Consider the following 19,402-nt stretch of genomic DNA (forward strand, 5'->3'; position numbering starts at 1 on the left):
ATTTTTGCGCGAGAATCGTAATCGCGGACGCGATAATAGGATTTTTTATTTTTCATTAATAAACTAAACGATAATATTTAATTTGATGAAATATTTGTGTCGATACTGAAAATTTCTCCGTGAAATGGGAGATCAGAATTTCTTGAAAAATGCGCGATCGCGATTTGATTGCAACGCAAAAATGCGCACGGAATGTAAAAAAATCCCTTTGCGGAGCTAACTTTCCGTGCTGATGAAAAAAAAGGAACAAGAGCCAGCCGCTACAGCAAAGATGGAAACACACAAGAATCCGTGGACCATATACCATTAACCTACATCTCGAAGCTGGTGGTACAAATAAGACAGCATTTTATACTACTGTGCATATATAGATATGCGGAGAGATGGAAAAATGGAAGATGCTAAATGTTTTTCGCGATCCAACGAGCCATACGTTTCTCGTCGATATCATATACGAGCCATTCCAAAGTTATTTTTGATCCGAAGTGCTATGCGATTATTGCGTTCTCGCAGCGAAATATCTTTCCTGTTTATATCTTGCAACTGGAAACACGCGCTCAAAAGAGATTAAACTTGATATAATGACGTAATATACAAATATTGAAATTTAGTTGCCATGTCTAAATTTTAACTATTTTTAAGTATCATTTAATGGAGAATTTCTTCCTTAATTATACTTAAAAAAATTAGTTACTATAGCTAAAATTTAAACATGGTAACTATATTTTGTTTGAACAGCTATGAATTCGCGTTAATATTTGTCAATCGGCTACACTAAAAAATTATTTGACTTAACTAAACCTTTCAAATAAATATTATTTTGTTAATTGAACATATAAAAATATTCAAATTAAATATAACATATATTAAAACGTACATGGAGAGGATTTTCGTTTAGAATTTAAATGAAAATTATGGTAATCGTAGGACAATATGGTATTTAAAGGAGATTTCATAAGAGTTTCTCTGATTAATGTTTACTACAATAAAAAATATTAATATGTACATAGTAAAATTTATCTCACATATTTTATATCTTATTCTGGCAGATATTAATATTTTATTCACGATATATTATTATGATTTTCAGGGTAAATTTTAAGAAAAAATTCTCTCTATGAATATTTGAATACTAATATATGTTCAATTAACAAAATAATAATTTAATTGAAAGGTTTAGTCAAGTTAATCAATTTTTCTCGGTGTAAATATTAGTCGATAAACATTAATGAAATACCCTCGATTGAATTTGAAACAGTTACGATTCGGTCGTCGATACATTTAACAAGAATCAAATTGTGTGGACGTACTGTTAGACAGTTAGACGTCTGTTGGGTTTCACGGTTCGCGCGTATTTTGCCAGCCACGCTTGAGCGAAGATCCATTACAGAGAGCTGGAAATGGGAGGAGAGGAGGATTCTCATCGTGTAATTTGGTTCGATCCTCTCGTTGCCGTCGATTCAGGCCGTCGCTGATCGTTTCCGCGATCGCAGCATGGAATTCCGCGGCATGGAAGTTAGTTTCGCGCGAAAATTCCTCCCATCGCGATTCCAACGCGCCCGATCATTTTGACGCCGAGGATTCATCTACGACTCGTTTGCTCCGAAACGAAGAATCCGGTTCCACGATCAATTTCTCCGATGAAATCCGAGTGCCAACGATAGTCGAACGTCGTATTTCAATATCGAGTTCAATCTCGAGACGAAGCAAAAAAGAGCGACATCAAACTTATCTCGACGGTAATTTTACACATCCATGAAAAATAGATGTATCCTATTCTGTAATACTTCCGGAAAGGCGAAAATATTTTAGCCTCGTCGTAAAAATATATCTGACGTTTCAACTTTTCTCAAATTACACAGCTCGTGCAACGTTCAACGTGGTTTCTTAATAGCGGTCCAGATAGCATCTTGGCTAGGATATATCAGACTGCGTTTTAACTAGCGCTATAAACTGACTCCGCCTGCTCGAAGTCCCTTTTATCGGATATTACGCCGAAGTAATTTTCGCCAAAGTTACGCTTCTCCCGCGAGGAGAAGTTTTTTTCTCCTCAGTCGTAACCGTCGTGAGATTAGCCCGGGAAGAAATTTGTCCGAAAAAAAGCGAGGGTGCGCGCGTGAAAACGTTCTGGGTCCGTAGAGACACCAATAATGACAGAGGTTGGTATAGACCTTCCAGGAATTACCACGTCGTAAATATCGAAACCACGTGGAAGTGTGAAACAAACGCTCTTAATCTCCTCTCCGGTGAAATTGTATAAAAGTGAGGAATGATAAAAGTTTGTGCTTCTCGTCACATAAATCGTGCGAAGATATTTTTCTCCATCTCGGGGGAAATTTTCCAAACTTGGGAATTCGTCTTAAGTGGAGAACGGATGACCGCGTTCATTATCTTGCACGATAATTGTTGCGCAATGTTTGAAACAATAATATAAATTTTATCGACCGTAAAATTGATATTAAATATACAGGGTGTTTCTGAAACTGTCAGAAATTTTAAGGGTGTATCCCAGAAATCATAATAAGAAAAAAGTTTCTATAAACACAAGTTGTATAGCCTCTTAAAGTTGGGGGAAAAAGTCGAAAAATGTATCGTAACTCTCGCGGAGACTCTTTCACAGGTCGTTGAAAAAGTCCTCGAAAGTTATAATTTGGAAGTAAAGCATTGTTGGACCCGTGTTAGGAACTTTTTCTCTTATTCTGACTCCTAGAATGCGACCTTAAAATTTCTATCATAGTTGTTAGAAACAGTCTGTACATGAAATTTCTGATAGTGATCGCGACAAAGAGAATTTCGCGAGACTCGTTATTCGCGAATAGGCAAAGCCGGATGTCGGATTTGTCCTCCTCTCATTACGAGCGACGTGCAATTTATCGAGTAAAAGTTCTTTCGAGTTTTCGCGTGTTCGTGTATGACTGACAGTCGGGGACGAGTGATTTATCGTCGCGATTGTAAGAGCCGCCGGAAGCTTGAAAAGCCTCCTCTGCCTCTGCCTTATCGAGTCGCGTTGACAAGTTTTCCTACAACGATGCGGCGCACGTCGGGCACGAGAATGGCCACGTGAATGCGAGCGGATGGAAAGAAGTCAGCTCCGATCGGCAGGCGATAAATCAGTCGCCGAATCCAAGCACGTCTTCGAGCGACAAATACGATGCGACGGGATGAGATGAAAATTCTTGAGGAGAGGTTTCTCATCGACATATCAGTAATGCGACACGCAAAAAAAGTTTGAACAAAAATTCTATACAAATATAAATTATTCCCTTATACATCCTCTCCTTCTAAGCTCAAGACCCGGGGCAAAACTTACTGCATTTTGCTTATCCTTGTTATCGGCCTCGACCTGTATGGGCACGGTCTTATCGGCTCGGCGATCCCCGGGGCAACATAGCCACGACCGAGACCTGATGAGTCCCCGGGGCTCTTCATCCTCGTCTTCGGCGGCCTCGTCCTCCGCGGTCGCGCAGTGAACGTAGACGAGGTCGCCGCGACGCGGCGGCGCCTCCAGCACGGCCTCCTTCGCGGCCAAGGCTGACACGTGGCCGGAAAACATCTGCACCGGGTAGCCGCGCGGCGATGGTTGCTGATGATGGAACTGGGACTGTTGCTGATGCAGCTGCACGTGCTGCCGGTGCAGGTGATCCACGTAGTAGCGCGGCTCCGCCGAGCCATTGTTGTTTACGGCTACCGCGAAGCCCGCCACGTTGAATTCCGAGACCTGCGACGAGCTGCTGGAGAGGAGACCCGGCTCAGGAAGGCGGCATCCTCCGCCGTTCCGCGTGATGTAATCCCGATCGATCGCGATCGGGAGCGTCACGGATCGCCGATCGCAAGCACGATCGATGAGGAGTCGGTATATCTTCTTCTTCTTCGTTTAATTTATTTTCGATCGATTTATCCCTTTCCTTATAACCGCGGGTCTATCTCAGAGACCGCGCGGCGGATGTTGCGGTAATATTCCGCTCGATCCCGATCGAGTTTTATGTAGCGGGATACCTACTCGCCGGCTGGGGAAGAAATGACGTTGATGAATGTTTTAACGAACGCTTTGTTTATCCGACGACGACGACGACGAGGTATGTAACGGAGGTCCGCGCTGGTGGATGCGCACCGTTTCGCGAGTTAATGCGGCATACCCGCTTATCCGATGCGGACGTTTCATCCAAGTATGTGTAACATACTGGGCTTACCTGTACCATATGTTCGTTCTACATTCGCGAACGTATGCGCATGAATAAAATATTTTCGAGTATATAGAGAGGTACGGAAAGAAAAAGGAGGAGAAGATTCTTTCTATATGAATAAAAACCCTATCCAGAATGGGGTCTGGTTTTACAACCTCGGAGAGGAGTGAATCGCGAACAGGATTTGATAGAATAGCGATTCTAATATTTTAATCAATTTTTATATCTAGTTTTTTATATGAGTTTAATTTATGTATAAATGTATATATTTTACAGTATCCTCCACAAGTTTGGAAACACCTTACGTTTTACAATTAAACAATCGCATAGCAGCGATCTGTGCAGATTTTTTTTGAATATATCGCAAGCTATTTAAATGACGATATAAAAATGTCATTTAAATAATCTTACGATATATTCATACCAAGAATCTCACAGATCGCCGCCATGCAATTAATTAAACATATTAGTTGAGTTAGTAATATAATTTCATTAATAAATTTATATAAAAAATTTATGGGATTTATCTACAAATTATAAAATTAAGGATTGTGGTTAAAAAAAGCGGGAGAGGATTCTTCCTATGAATAAAAACCTCACTAGAATGAGATCTGGTTTTACAACCTCAGGGAGAAGTGAATCGCGAACAGGATTTGATGGAATAGGCATACATACGCTACGCGTGTAACAAACGCGCGGGCTACAACATCGATGCTACAACATTTCGCACATATGGTATTGATCGACTTCTATTTTCGACTCTCGGAACTACATATATTTTTCGAGCCTTCCTAGCATCCGCACAGTACGGCTTTGCGCATGGTCTAACAATGTTAGCTGACCGTTGGTGCGTTCAAATCGATACCAGTTTCCGAAATACTATACTTGATTAAAGTGACTATGTGATATACAAAGCGACAAATGACACTCGCCTATATGTAAACTGGATTTCGGTCGGTTAAATCAGCTGGTTTTTTCATATCAGCTTATGACTTGCTGAACAAAAGGTGTAATAGCCTCGAAGCTGAATAATCGACAGTTACTGAGCTACAGCTAGTCAAACAACTCGCAGAATCTGAGATTTTTGGGTTTGACTGGTTGTAAATCTTTGTAACTTTGAATATATTACATTTTTTATTCAACAGGTCATAAGCTAAGCAGATTTTACTAAGATTCAATTTTATATAGGATTTAGTACGGAATTTTTGAATTTATATAAAATATTAGATGAAATTGAATCATTATTATAGATTATAATCTACTGAACAAAAAATGTAATAGACTTAAGGCTAATTGATAGACAGTTACTGATTTAACATGAAAAATTGTAATTGTCTATTATTTAGCTTCGAAGCTATCGTATCTTTTATTCGACAGATCATAAGCTATACAACATATGAAAAAACCAGCTATTTTAACTAAAATCCATTTCATATAAAATTAGTGCAGAGTACTTTGCGCTGAAAAAATTTCAGGAGCGACTTTACGTAAATTAGAAAATATATATATATGTTAACGATATGTACTTTCTCTTCATTTGTATTATTCGTAACCATTTCCGTCTAATTCCCAGGTTTTAACCAAAATTATAGCAATTAACGAATTCGCGAGAAAAAGCTCCAACTCTTCTCTCGGAATCCTCCCGTTCGACGTTGTCGTACTTTTTTTTCAAACGTTTAACGAGCTCGCCGCGACACGACGGCTGTTCGTTAATTATTCATTAGTAGTTCCGCGAAAGCACGAGATAATATTCCGAAGAGGGGGAAACAGCGAGAGAGTGAGCGGGAAAAGATCAAAGAATTATTTTTCGGGAGCTTAAGAGGAGAAATTAAAAATTTTCTCGGATTAAAAAAAAAAAAAAAAAAAAAACTTACAATCGAGCCTCGAATCCGTCGAAAACATGTAAAATATTCAGGGCCTTTTAAAACGCGCATACATCGCGAGGCTCGCGGGTCGCATTAAAGTTTGAATATACGATTTATCTACTCGTCACGGAAACTATATTTCCGCAGCGATCGATGCGAACTTTTTCTCGCGTACCACTTCCCGCCTTTCGTTTCGTACAAGACACTTCGACGTGACCGGTTTACGTTACCCGACTCCTCCCGAGAAGATACTGGGCCAACCGAGAAAACATTTCCCTCCTTCAAGTTATGAGAAAGCTCTCTCGAAAAACAACCCCTTCTGTAGCACTTTGGGCTACTCGCGGCAACCTAATTTCGACGTTCCACGTCGTTGCCTTCCCGAAAACGGTGAGTGATGGTCCGCGAAGCAGCGAATATAAATCTTTCGAGGGCAAACATATATTCGTGTACTATACAGTAGGAGCACCTTACATTTTACAGTTTCGCATGACAGCGATTTGTGCAGATTTTTGGTATGAATAAATCGCAAGTTATTTAAATGACGATATAAAAGTGTCATTTAAATATCTTATATTTGATATATTTATACCAAAAATCTGCACAGATCGCCCCCATGCAATTGTTTAACTGTAAAATGTAAGGTGTTTTCAAACTTGTGGAGGGTACTGTATAATGTATACATAGAGAGAATTTTCTTTTAGAATTTATCCTGAAAATCATGATAATCATATGATACAATATGGAAGAATTTGATTAAAGTTTCTCTGATTAATATTTACTATAATAAAAAATATTAATATCTATACAGTAAGATATAAAATATGTTCGATTAATTTTACTATGTACATATTAATATTTTTTATTATGGTAAATATTAATCAGAAAAACTCTTATAAAATTTTTCCATACTGTTCCGCAATTGCCGTGATTTTCAGGATAAATTCTAAGAGAAAATTCTCCCTATGAAAATTAATTTGTAATAATTAGTTTAATATAACACATAATTATGAAATTATTAAATATATACATGGAGAGAATTTTCTCTTAGAATTTATCCTGAAAATCATGGTAATCGTGAGACAATATAGTATTGGAAGAATTTTATGAGAGTGAAATATTAATATCTACCACAATATAAGATATAAAATATGTTTGATTAATTTTACTATGTACATATTAATATTTTTTATTGTGGTAAATATTATAATCAGAGAAACTCTTATAAAATTCTTTCAATATCATATATTGTTCCACAATTACCATGATTTTCAGGGTAAATTCTAAGAGAAAATTCTCTCCGTGTATGTATGTGTCTTGCGTAAATTTCCGGTTGGGGATGAATTGCGTTTTGCGCGTGGATGAGATGATAAACCTCTGGCTAAATAACGAGTGCGCTCATCTAACGACGACTGAAGTAGATACGGAAACCCCGCCCTTAATCTCCCTTCTGCCCTTCATCCCTCGCGCAAGAAACGCGCCGTCGCGGGCTCGATTAACCCTTTCTTCGCGCCGGAGCTCATTAAACTTGAGCGAGTTTCTAGGGATGAAGTAAACGAACTCCGACGTTCTCTAAGTTAATCGCTCATCAGTCATCATGCGATGAGAATTTTTCAAGAGATTTCTACATCTTTTTTTCCGTCTCTCTTTTTCTTTCTCTCCGCATGAAATTCGGTGCTCGATTATTTAGGGGAGAGTTTGATTGGCAAAAATACTAAAAAGAGAGGCATGTAAAATACATAACTCGAAGCTGCGCGTAGGCGTGGAATATACAAGGTTCTTTTGAAAAAACCGCCGCTCGAGAGAAACGAGAATTTAATAAATCATCATCTGCTGCCCACGCGCGCTTGTTTGTCCTCGCGACACCCACTCGAGGATTCACTCGTATATACAGAATACGTTATCGAGTTTGCATTAAGTTGGCCTCGAGTGATCGCCTAAGATCTCCTTGGTCTAGAAGATCTTTTTAATTATTATTTAACTATTCGAGCCCACGTTATATGCGTGCTCTGACAGCCGCGACATATTTGCAATATCCCCTAGAACGAACTTTCCAATCATTAATTCAATGCTGCCGAGTTTATATAGCTTATGTAGTCTCTTATTAATAAATTGGTAAATAATTTCCGGACAAAAATACGCGAGTAATTTTGAAAGTAATTTTAAACTACTCGAAAAAAAACACAAATAATAGGTTTCACTGTCCAATACAAAAATTAACCGGGGAACAAAGCTAGTTGTTTATTTAAGTTTTTGGATGCTGAATTTGGTTTCCAAATTATTCCATCACGTTACAATTTTGAGAAATTTTTAATTAAAGTTGCAAAAATGGGGGTTTTTTTCCATAAACTTTGTCATATTATAGCTATGATATGTGACGTGCTAGAGAAGTTTTATTGCAAACTAAAGTATATTGTTAGAACTTTTAACCCTCAAAGGGAATTTTTAGTATCGATTATGTTTAATTATCCATAGTTAATTATGAGATGTGTTGCGGAAATTAACTTACAGTTAGGTCATTGACGATCTACTAAATAGTTTTTAAGAATTTTTTAGGTCATTGAATACGAATTCAACTTCAAAATTGTCAAATTCAAAATAGTACTCAATATGGGGGATGTCAACATTTAAAAAATGCTTTTTTAAATTTAATAAAAATCCGCTATATTGAGTCCACTATTTTAAATTGGACACACACAATTTTGACACTGAATTCGTATTCAATGACCTAAAAAATCTTTAAGATTAAATAAACACAATTGAAATTTATTTGATAAATCGTCAATAACCTAAGTCATCCTATTTAACTCTTATTAACCATAATTGACATCAAAAATTCTTTTAAGAGTTCAAGTTGAAAGTCCTAACAACATACCTTATTTTAATTGCAATAAAACTTTCCCAGCACGTCACATATTGTAGCTGTAATATAACAAAGTTTATGAAAAAAATTCTTTTTTGTAACTTTAATTAAAAATTTCTCAAACTTGTAACGTGATGAAATAATGTGGAAACCAGATTCAGCATCCAAAAACCTATAAGAAACGACAAGTCTCGTTCTGATTAATTTTTTTGTTGAACAGAATCAATGATGTAGAAAGAGAGAGAGAGAGAGAGAAAAGAAAAATTTCAAGAATGTGAATATCGAGATTCTAAAAAGAGAAAAAATGATATGCGACGAATGAAGACGCGATACGTGCTTGTAGACACGTTCTTATCATAACGCTCGCTTTGAAAGGAGAAGAAAAAAAGACATCGCGCGCGATGATGAAATTCCGGAATTCCGTGGAACGAGTCGCGGCGTCGCCGCTTTTATCAGCCGTGCAACTCCGTTAATTAAACGAGTTAATTGCTCGAGGCGGCACGCCGAGAGAAGACCGCGCGAATTTAGGAGAACGGACCGGCGACGACGCTAATTGCGGGCGATCAGCGGTATCGTAGATGCGAGGACACGTTTAGAGTACGGGTTTAACAAACACACCCTCGGTATATATGGATGCATTAACCCTGTTGAAGTTGCAAGCGTGTCCGGTATAAAAAAAAAAAACAATCTAATTTAAAATGCAGAGCGGCGAACCCCACGGTGTCCATCGCACACGCAAATTTCCCGAAATTAAAAACGATATTAAAACTTGCGGAAAAATGAATAAAAAATTAAATGTACGGAGAAACGAGAATGGAACGGGGTGTGTGAATTATGTATGGATGAAATGTGTCAATTCTTATTTCGAAAATTTTATAGGGATAAAATAATATTCAAAATTGTAATTCAATTTTATGTATATTGAAATCTTGTTTCAAATATTTCATTGATTTTATATAAAAAATCAAAAATATCTCTTTTTAATATAAAATATATACACATATATCATTTATAACATTAATTTCTCTATACGTTTAATTTATCATTTATTTCTCCTCGAGTTTTATTTTTAAAATTATTGAATTAATTATTATTTGCATTTGAAGTGTATAGAGAAAAAGTGCAGGGCGTGGATAAAAATGTCGCGCTGCTGAGGATATGAAAATCAACAAAAAGGGGGAAGAAACTCACGTAATCGCCGAGTGATTCACGCATACGGGTCATAGGTCGCGACAAGGGTTGCACAGAAGGGCGGCGCGGCCGGATATTATACGACTAATTAGTACACGATGTATGTGTATATATATGTGACACGGCGCGTGCACAATGGCGAATAAGTGCATACATACGTACCGAGATGAATTCGCGCGCGCGCGCGCGCGAATGAATCGGCTGCGTCGCGACTGTCAATAATTAAATGCCGGCGAATACAGGCGCGCTTTTTTTTTAAATCGATATAATCGTCGTGAAAAATGCAGGATTTTAAGGAAGACCGCGACATTCGCTTCGTTCGTTGAAACTGCGATCGATGTTCGAAAATAAAACGATACCGCGCAGTAAACGAGATGTGTGCATAATTAACGCGCGATTCTCTTTGAGTTTTAAATATATTGTTTGCGATTTCAATATGTAAAGGGCAATGCAAATAATTTTTTTTTCTTTTCTCTCAGCATAGACGGATAAAAAGACAAGCTGTCGTTTCTCTCTCCGACGAGAAGCGAGTGTATAATCGATTTGAGTACATACGCGAGCTGTGCGTTTATCGTATCGCTTAAGTGGCCCTTTTTCTGAGCGAGGGCTCGACGAGAGGCGACCTTTCTTTAATTGCGCGACGCTCGCGTGGTTCCGCGAGAAGCCTCTTTTGCGAACGGGGCAAAAAGTCTATCAAAGAGTTCAAGAGAAGAGGACTTCTCTCTCTTTGGCTGTCCTATTGGATCTCCCAATTTCCGTCTCTCCCGTTTACGCGCATTTTTGTAGCTCTTTTTTTCTCGCGAAAGGAAGAAGAAGAAGAAGAGAAGCGCGCGTATGTGTGCGAGAGTTCCTCCTTTTTCTCTCTTCTTTTTTTCTCTCTCGCGGATGGAGAACGCGGAGAGAAAGGGCGATGCCTCGCGAGGAAACTAGTTTGTTAAACTCGTTACCGATCCCTGAAATCTCTCGCGCCGCGTCTGGCAACATTCGGTTTTACTCTCTAACTCACGAAAAAGTGAAATAAAAAAAATTGGGAGGCCCCGCTGTGTACAAGTCGCGGCGAAAAATTTGTTCCGATTACAGTTCGACGTGCGAACCGCTTTTATGGCCGATTATTAATGGCACGTGCGACCAATTTAACGGTGGCTAGGACGTGGTCACGTCCACGTGTCGAGGGTCAAGGTGCACATTCGTGAAACGCGTCACGCGCACGTTTTCGTCGACAGCAATTTCGAAGGGTGCAACGAGAGAGAGAGAGAGAGAGGCGTCGAGTAAAATCGACCGAAAAAGCGATCGAGACACTTGGTTTGCAAAATTTTTTTTTTCAACCTTTTTGCGTCGATTCGATACTCTTATATAATTAATTGTTTTAATTCATCATTTCAAGAGTATCTCGGAGAAATGTGTATTTCTGACATAAAACGATTTTAAGGCTTTAATTAATATACAAATTGCATTAAAATTTTGAAATGTTATTTTGCATCTCCATGTTCCTAGAAAATCTTATAATAAGAATTGGCACATTCTACATTTAATATTTCGTTCATTTCTCTCCGAGTTTTAATATCGTTCTTAATCTTGGAAAATTTATAGCTGCGTTCACTACTCTGCATTTTAAATTAGATTGTCTTTTTATACCGAACATAGTTTTACATAAAATGAATTTCGGTTAAATCAGCTGGTTTTTCATATGTTGCAGTTTATGACCTGTTGAACAAAAGATTCCACAGACAATTATCAAGTTGCAATTTTTCATGTTAAACCAGTAAGTGTCTATTAATTAGCCTTAAGTCAACATTTTTTGTTCGGTAGATCATATAAGCTTACAACTTTAACGGATCATAATGCATTTATATATCGGGAGGATCTGCAATCCACCTAATCGATGTCGTGTATCTATCTTTTTCACGCCCCGTGAACAGTTACCATAATTCTTCTCTCGATTAGCGCGAGATAGATATCCTGGCATTCGAAGGACGATTGACGAGGTCAGTCTTCCGATATGAATAAATATATGACGAGTAATTTATTATCCGACGATGCGTATAAACCGCAGGTTCGAGCCATTACGTACATATATATAGGGTGTCTGGCATAAAGTGTCACACCGAAAATATACTTGATATTCGGAGACGATTTTTCCTCAACAAAAATGGGAGGCCATCGTTTTTTGCATGTTCCCAATTTTTGCCATCTTTATATAACTAAACCTTAAATTAAAATGTTATTAAAGTAAAATCTACTTGGAATTAATTGGAGAATGTGGTTTTGTTAAAATATTTTATTTCCACGAGGCTTAGTTTGCGAAAAACCATTTATTTTCAAAATCGCTTGCAACTCGAAAATTATTGATGCCTCAATATTGTTGGTGAGAAAAAATTGTCTCCAAATAACAAGATCCATTTGTATATTTTCAGTGTGACACCGTATGTCAGACACCCTGTATATATATCGCATAAGAGGCGGAATGGGACCCCGTTCTTCGCGGGCGTAAATGTGTCACCGCGCACATATTGCTCGGCAACACGCGGCAAAAACAGAGAAACGAGACGTGCCTATCTCTGCGGGTGCATCTATGCACCCGATGCACGGGCACGTATATGTATATGCATATAACGTCGAATGGCGTTTTATTGTCGGCGATCGATATCGGAATATTTTATCTCCTTGCGAGAGTCGTTACCGCGGATTTTAATTAATTCTGATATATTATCTAATAATACGTAATAATATACATATGGGATGTGAATGAAAATGTCGAGGATATTTTTCCATCATTTTTCTCCGTATTTAACCGCGTTACTTTATATCTTCGTAATTGGACTTTAATTAAATTCAAATTTTATGAAGGCAGAATCTATTTAAATCCAATTGAAAGATAATAATCCCGTTATTTTTACCCGCTCCTCTAAAAGCTTAGTTTATGAAAGAGCTCTTATTTTTATCGGCTAATTATCTCTGTATAGAGAGAAAAATAAAAAGTTTGGAAAAAATTAGCAGGAAAATATGCGATTCATCATTTCTCCAACACGCGAAAGTCATTTAATCATATACAAAAATGAAAAGTACAAGGTTCTTCTATCCGCGTAATACTGCCTTACGGCAAACTCTTGATTGTTAAACTTCGGTTATCCGACTTTAGTAAATTTCTCAGTCGCGGTGTGGCAATATATGTCTGAGAGCAACCGCTGCGCTATGCATCCAAGAGACGGATGCACATCCCGGAGAGCCGCTGATCGATGCCGGAATAATGACGCGAACAGGGAAGGAAGCTTTCGGGAGTTTCGTGCACAAAGAGAGAGAGAGAGAGAGAGAGAGAGAGAGAGAGAGAGAGAGAGAGAGAGAGAGAGAGAGAGAGAGAGAGAGAGAGAGAGAGAGAGAGAGAGAGAGAGAGAGAGTCTGGTATCTCCTAGTAGTCGTGAGCCTATTCTGGTCGGACGGCGCCGGTTGTACATATCGGGTGGCGCACGGATTTAATGGAAGTTAAATGAATCGCATTGTTTCCCTCTCCACGTCCAAAACCGGCCCTCTTTTGGCGGCGTGCCAGCCGGGCAAAAGGGAAAACGCGCGGAAAAGCGAGAGACGCGTTAGCCATTCGGTAGGTCTACTACTTGCTAGTCTCAATCTCTCAATTACGTTACAAAGAAATGGAGAAAAGCTCGTTAATAGCGTGTGTAAAAAAAAAAAAAAAGAACAACGCTTATGTCATGCTAAACTTCACGTACGCACGCGAGAAATATATTATCTCTGCTTTACGCGAATTATCTAAAGTAGCACACTGGCGAACCACCCCTTGTACACGCCACTAGTCTTGTACACGTCATACTCGGCCTAGTGACAACGGTGTCTAATTCGCGTCCCCGATAAAATTCTACGCAGCTTTTACACAGCGTTTCTACGTTTTAATGATATTCTTTTCGCGTAAAAGACGACAATGCGCGATGTAATTAGCAAATATGCAAATCGTTCGGCGGCCTTTAAAGCGTAAGTCAACGCTCGCGTTGAGTAATGGCCGCGTTTCATTAGCAGTACCGACATGGTATACCATTAATCGTGATTTCCTATCATCTAATTAAACCGACGAACTTTACGCACGTGACTACTCAACTCCGGTCGGTCGACCGTCCGGCCGGCTCGTAAATCTCATCCCTCCGAACGCGGGTGGGACGACACTCCGGTAAGGGGTTGCGATTACTGCGCGTTGCGGGATTATGGGTGCGTCGTAAAAAGTCTCCGTCAACGACTTTTCATCCTTTTTCCCTTCTAAACTCGACGACATCGCCAGCGAGAAGTAGGGTGGAAAGGGGTAGCCACCCCTGAAGAGAAAGAAAATCGATTCTGAAAAAGTTAATTTTAATTCATTCAATTACGCGCGATTTATGGCAACCCCATTCATAAGAGAAAAGCCGATGGTAAGACGAGACCTGAATGTTACTTAACGAAGTGGAAAAAAAAGCTTGCGCAAAGTCAATTACAGAAAAGGGAAAGAACCTAAGCGCGGACCTATAGATGTATCTTATACACCGACATACATATATACGTAGGAAGAATGATAACGTTCGATACACGTTGGATTCACGTTAGTGCCGCGTAATTGCTTTCGCATCGATTGTTCTTACGAGGTCAATCCTGTAAGACATCTATACACGGTTCTTCGATGGGGTAAAAAGTCGCCTTAAATTCGTTTCGCAAAACCAAACTGCGAATTCATCTTACGTAAAGATCGAAAGTGACAAATCGCGTCCTCGTCGTCGCCGGAGAATCGCGCAAGTCGAGAGCTTAATTGTCGGAAAGGAGTGTCTTACGAGAATCGGAGCAATATCTTAGGCTCGCGGTATCCTGTACCCCCGGATCGATCGAAGAGCGATTTATTCACGACTTCACTGTTCGCGCGGTTCGGTTCAACTCATCGCGAATTCGCGGATCGAGAGGGAGAGCGAAACGAGACCGAGACGCGATCGCCAAGACGTTCAGTGACAGACTGAACTGGACTACCGAACTACCGTACGGTTTCTCTCCTACATACACCCCGAAGGTGTTTGAGGAGGCGCCGGCCGAGGGCGACCGAGAGCCACCGAGCGCCGCCGATCCGGCTCGTTGCACCGAAAGCTCTCTCTCTTTCGAGTTATCTATCCACTCCGCAACGCACTCGTTCACGGTGCATGCACGATACCGTGCCGTTGCGGGTGGTACGGTAATGCGGTTGCCGCAACGTGTTTCGCGAAAGACAGGAGAGGGTATAACGAAGCGCCCGCTGACCCGTCCGCGCTTAAGCGCGAAACCCGGTTAAGGAGTATAAAAGCGGGAAAATTGCGAAAATTGGGAACAAAATTGAGAAAATTAAGAAAATTTCCCAAATTGGAAAAATTGGACAAATTTACCAAATTGGAAAAATTTCCCAAATTGAGAAAATTGGGGAAATTTCCCAAACTGGGAAAATTGGGGAAATTTCCAAAATTAGAAAAATTGGGGAAATTTCCCAAATTGGGAAAATTGGGAAAATTTCCCAAATTGGGAAAATTTTATGGTAGAACTAATCGTCATAAAATTTGACACAGACATAGTATGAGATAAAATATCTAAAAGAAATCTACCAAAGGTCGAAATGATTCTGAAAAAAGACTTTTTGGTGCAACAGAAGACTGACAGTGAGAAACAGTGTGATGTATCGATAGTGATAACAGAAGATTATCGCACACATTCAGTCTGCCAAGTGCCAACTATTATTTAATGGGTTATTCATGAACATTATTCTATTGTCAAAATGAGATTGTATGAGTGACAAATGGGCACTTCTATACAATTCAACAAATTCATTTTCTGACTTTTGGCTAGGATCCTCATTAACCGTTCAATTTTTATTAGATATTTCATATTTTATCTCATACTATATCTGTGTTAAGTTTCATGGTTTCACGATTGGTTTTGTACCACAATTTTTTTTCCAATTTGGTACACTATTTTAGGTAAAACCTAACTTTGCCTAACTGCAAATTGTATACGTCTCCAACATGTTGGATGAGAGGAATCTGCGTGACAAACTGTAACTCGTTATTCAAGATAACTTTTTTTTATCACCGACTTGTTTTATCACAACGTGTGTCATTGTGATATCGATAATTGAAGCTCCTCGTCGTCGAGTCTTAAATCTTTGTTTGAAATTGGCTCGTTTAATTAATTAGAATACGAGATGTTCAAGCTCATCTACCTTTATCTCGCGTCTTATTTCATTGTCATCCTTAAACTAAATGCTAGATATCTATTTGAATTTTTTTCTGTTCTCTTATTTTCTTTTGCGTGACCATTGTCTGTATTTTTCATTATACATTTAACAATGCTTAAGAGCGATGCTAGATTCCCAGAACGCGTTTAATAAAATATCTATTAACGATACGTATATGAGTAACTTTCCACGGATAGGTGAATAATTTATATAAACATCAATTAAATATCGCGGAGATATTTCTACTTTTGTTTTCAGTTTTTTTCCATCTTCGCGTTGAGGAGGGAGAAACGTTATACGAATACCAGTATTCAACCAGATATAAACCCGCCGGTATCGATTGCGCGTTGCTCCGAGACAACGGAAACCGCGCAAGCTTTGTTTGTTCGGCGAGAAGATTCGAGATAGAACGGTTAAGATAAAACGCGTCCATTAAGTCCCTTGAGAGAGAGAGAGAAAGAGAACGGATGGCCTTTAAGGTGAGAAGCGACAAGAAGAACCCGCGGCTGACATAATCGCAAGGTAGGAGAGAACGTGACTATTACGTTCGCGCGCGCGAGAAGATTACTGTATAGCGGTTAAACCGAATAGCAACACTTAAGCAGAAATTATTAGAAGATCACCGCAAGGGCCTCCTCTTCGACGGTCTTTTTTTTATCGTGTAACTCGTTAGAGAACGTCCCGTTGCGGTTCGTATCGTCCGTTCTTGCGAGAAGCTGTTCGTGTCCGCATATCCGCGACAATAAACCCATCTGCGAAAGTCATCAGTCCCCGGTGTAAATAACGCGATCGTAAAATTCGACGCGAAAATAAACATACCGCAATTAAACGTATACGATTTTTATACGACATTTTTATACGAGAGAGTGAGAGAATAAAGATGAAGAACGAGCGAGAATGAAAGAATGCGGAGAAAAAGGCGGGCCGAAAAACGTCGCACTATTGTATTAGTGTAATTATGTGAGCGAGACGATCTGGGGGTGCGGCTTCTTAATTAACTTCGCTAATTTCTCGATTAACGCGCGACGTTCCTTCCGCGAAAGAGGGAGATGAAAAAAGGGAAGAGGGTCGGACGACGACGACTATGGCTTCCCGTAAAGAGAGGTTTGCAGTCCCAAGGCATTGCAGACGTCTACGTGTCCGTCTTTCGAAGGAACAGGAACACTCGATTTTCGATCTCTCTACGAGCTACATTCCAGCTGTTCGCGCGATTATGGATGTCGACACGCCGAACGGAGCATGTTATCCGAAATACCAGAAGAGAGATTAAGACGCTCATTGGCATAATTGGCAGCATAATTTAATGTTTTTTATGTACGGGAATAGTTTTCGAAGCAGATTGTGTAATATGTAACGATTAAGAGTAAATATATACATGGAGAGAATTTTCTCTTAGAATTTGTCCTGAAAATCATGGTAATCGTGACACAATATGGTAGTGGAAGAATTTTATGAGTGAAATATTAATATCTACCACAATAAGATATAAAATATGTTTGATTAATTTTACTATGTACATATTAATATTTTTTATTGTGGTAAATATTATAATCAGAGAAACTCTTATAAAATTCTTTCAATATCATATTGTCCCACAATTACCATGCTTTTTAGGGTAAATTCTAAGAATTTTTTCTTAAATATTACCCTGAAAATCATGATAATATATCGTGGGATAATAAAATATTAATATCTGCCAGAATAAGTTATAAAATATGTTTGATTAATTTTACTATGTGCATAAATTAATATTTTTTATTGTGATAAGAGAAATTTATAAAATTCTTCCACAATATACCATATTGTCCTACAATTAGCACGAGAAAATTTTCAGGGTAAATTCTATAAGAGAAAATTCTCTGCGTGTATTTCTCCACAGATTTCTGTCACTAATTTTCCTTTACACTCGTCTTTTTTTCTATCGATGAATCTTTCAGAGAGAGATTTAAGAGAATAAGTTATAAAATATGTTTGATTAATTTTGCTATGTGCATAAATTAATATTTTTTATTGTGATAAGAGAAACTTATAAAATTCTTCCACAATATACCATATTGTCCTACAATTAGCACGAGAAAATTTTCAGGGTAAATTCTATAAGAGAAAATTCTCTGCGTGTATTTCTCCACAGATTTCTGTCACTAATTTTCCTTTACACTCGTCTTTTTTTTTCTATCGATGAATCTTTCAGGGAGAGATTTAAGAGAATAAGTTATAAAATATGTTTGATTAATTTTACTATGTGCATAAATTAATATTTTTTATTGTGATAAGAGAAACTTATAAAATTCTTCCACAATATACCATATTGTCCTACAATTAGCACTGAGAAAATTTTCAGGGTAAATTCTATAAGAGAAAATTCTCTGCGTGTATTTCTCCACAGATTTCTGTCACTAATTTTCCTTTACACTCGTCTTTTTTTTTCTATCGATGAATCTTTCAGGGAGAGATTTTAGTTTTTTTTTTCCCTCGTCTCTCACGCGAAACCCACCTCGCACCTGTTGACGCAATTTCAACCCGTCTTACGGTACTATTATACGGCGTAGCGTTTATTGCGTCACGCGAGAGCACTATCGCGAAGAGAGAATTCATAGAGGGAAGGAGAAACGACCGAGGAGACGACGTATAGGAGAAACGTATGAAATTCTCGCGGTCCGCCTTAGCGACGACGTCGAAGAGAGGACGGAAGTAAATATCCTGCGGGAAAAAGGATGTGGGCGTCGCGATGGAAAATAACGATCGCGGCCGCCCTAGAAAAACATCGTCCTCTCGGCGGAGGACGATATTTCCCATCGTTCGGAGGAGACGAGACGGATTATCGCGCGCGCGGATCGCGCTCGCACAGGTCAATTGTTCGAGGGAAGGAAAAAAAAGGAAAGAAAAAAAATTATACGGAATCTTTTATTACGAGACCGTTATTACTTCGTGCGGGGGCCCCAAGTGCACCTATCCGGCTTCGTTTTTTTTTTTTTTTTTATGGGACCGTGCTTCGACCCCGCATCCTTCTTTACACGCTCTGATAATAATCTGTCCTTCCTGTGGCCGTATACACACGACGTCGCTCCGCTTTCTTTCCTCT

At 38.9% G+C, this 19,402-nt stretch overlaps 1 protein-coding gene across 2 annotated transcripts in view; it reads right to left on the reverse strand.

The window, feature by feature from the left end:
- The window catches only part of LOC114928551 (colorectal mutant cancer protein), a 49,653-nt gene that overhangs the window by 9,126 nt on the left and 21,125 nt on the right, over positions 1–19,402 (reverse strand). The window contains exons 1-2 of one of the 2 annotated variants that reach the window (XM_085484250.1): positions 14,903–15,088; positions 3,311–4,007 (exon numbers count right to left, since the gene is read on the reverse strand). The exons of the other annotated variant lie outside the window; for it this stretch is intronic. Of the exons in view, the coding sequence (XP_085340376.1) occupies positions 3,311–3,553 (243 nt within the window). The 5' untranslated portion in view covers positions 3,554–4,007; positions 14,903–15,088. Of the gene's footprint in view, positions 1–3,310; positions 4,008–14,902; positions 15,089–19,402 lie in introns of those variants that run through there. 2 annotated transcript variants of the gene reach the window in all.

This window comes from Nylanderia fulva, unplaced genomic scaffold (assembly GCF_048542155.1).
Source record: "Nylanderia fulva isolate GAGA-0341 unplaced genomic scaffold, ASM4854215v1 Scaffold3, whole genome shotgun sequence".
NCBI lineage: Eukaryota > Metazoa > Arthropoda > Insecta > Hymenoptera > Formicidae > Nylanderia > Nylanderia fulva.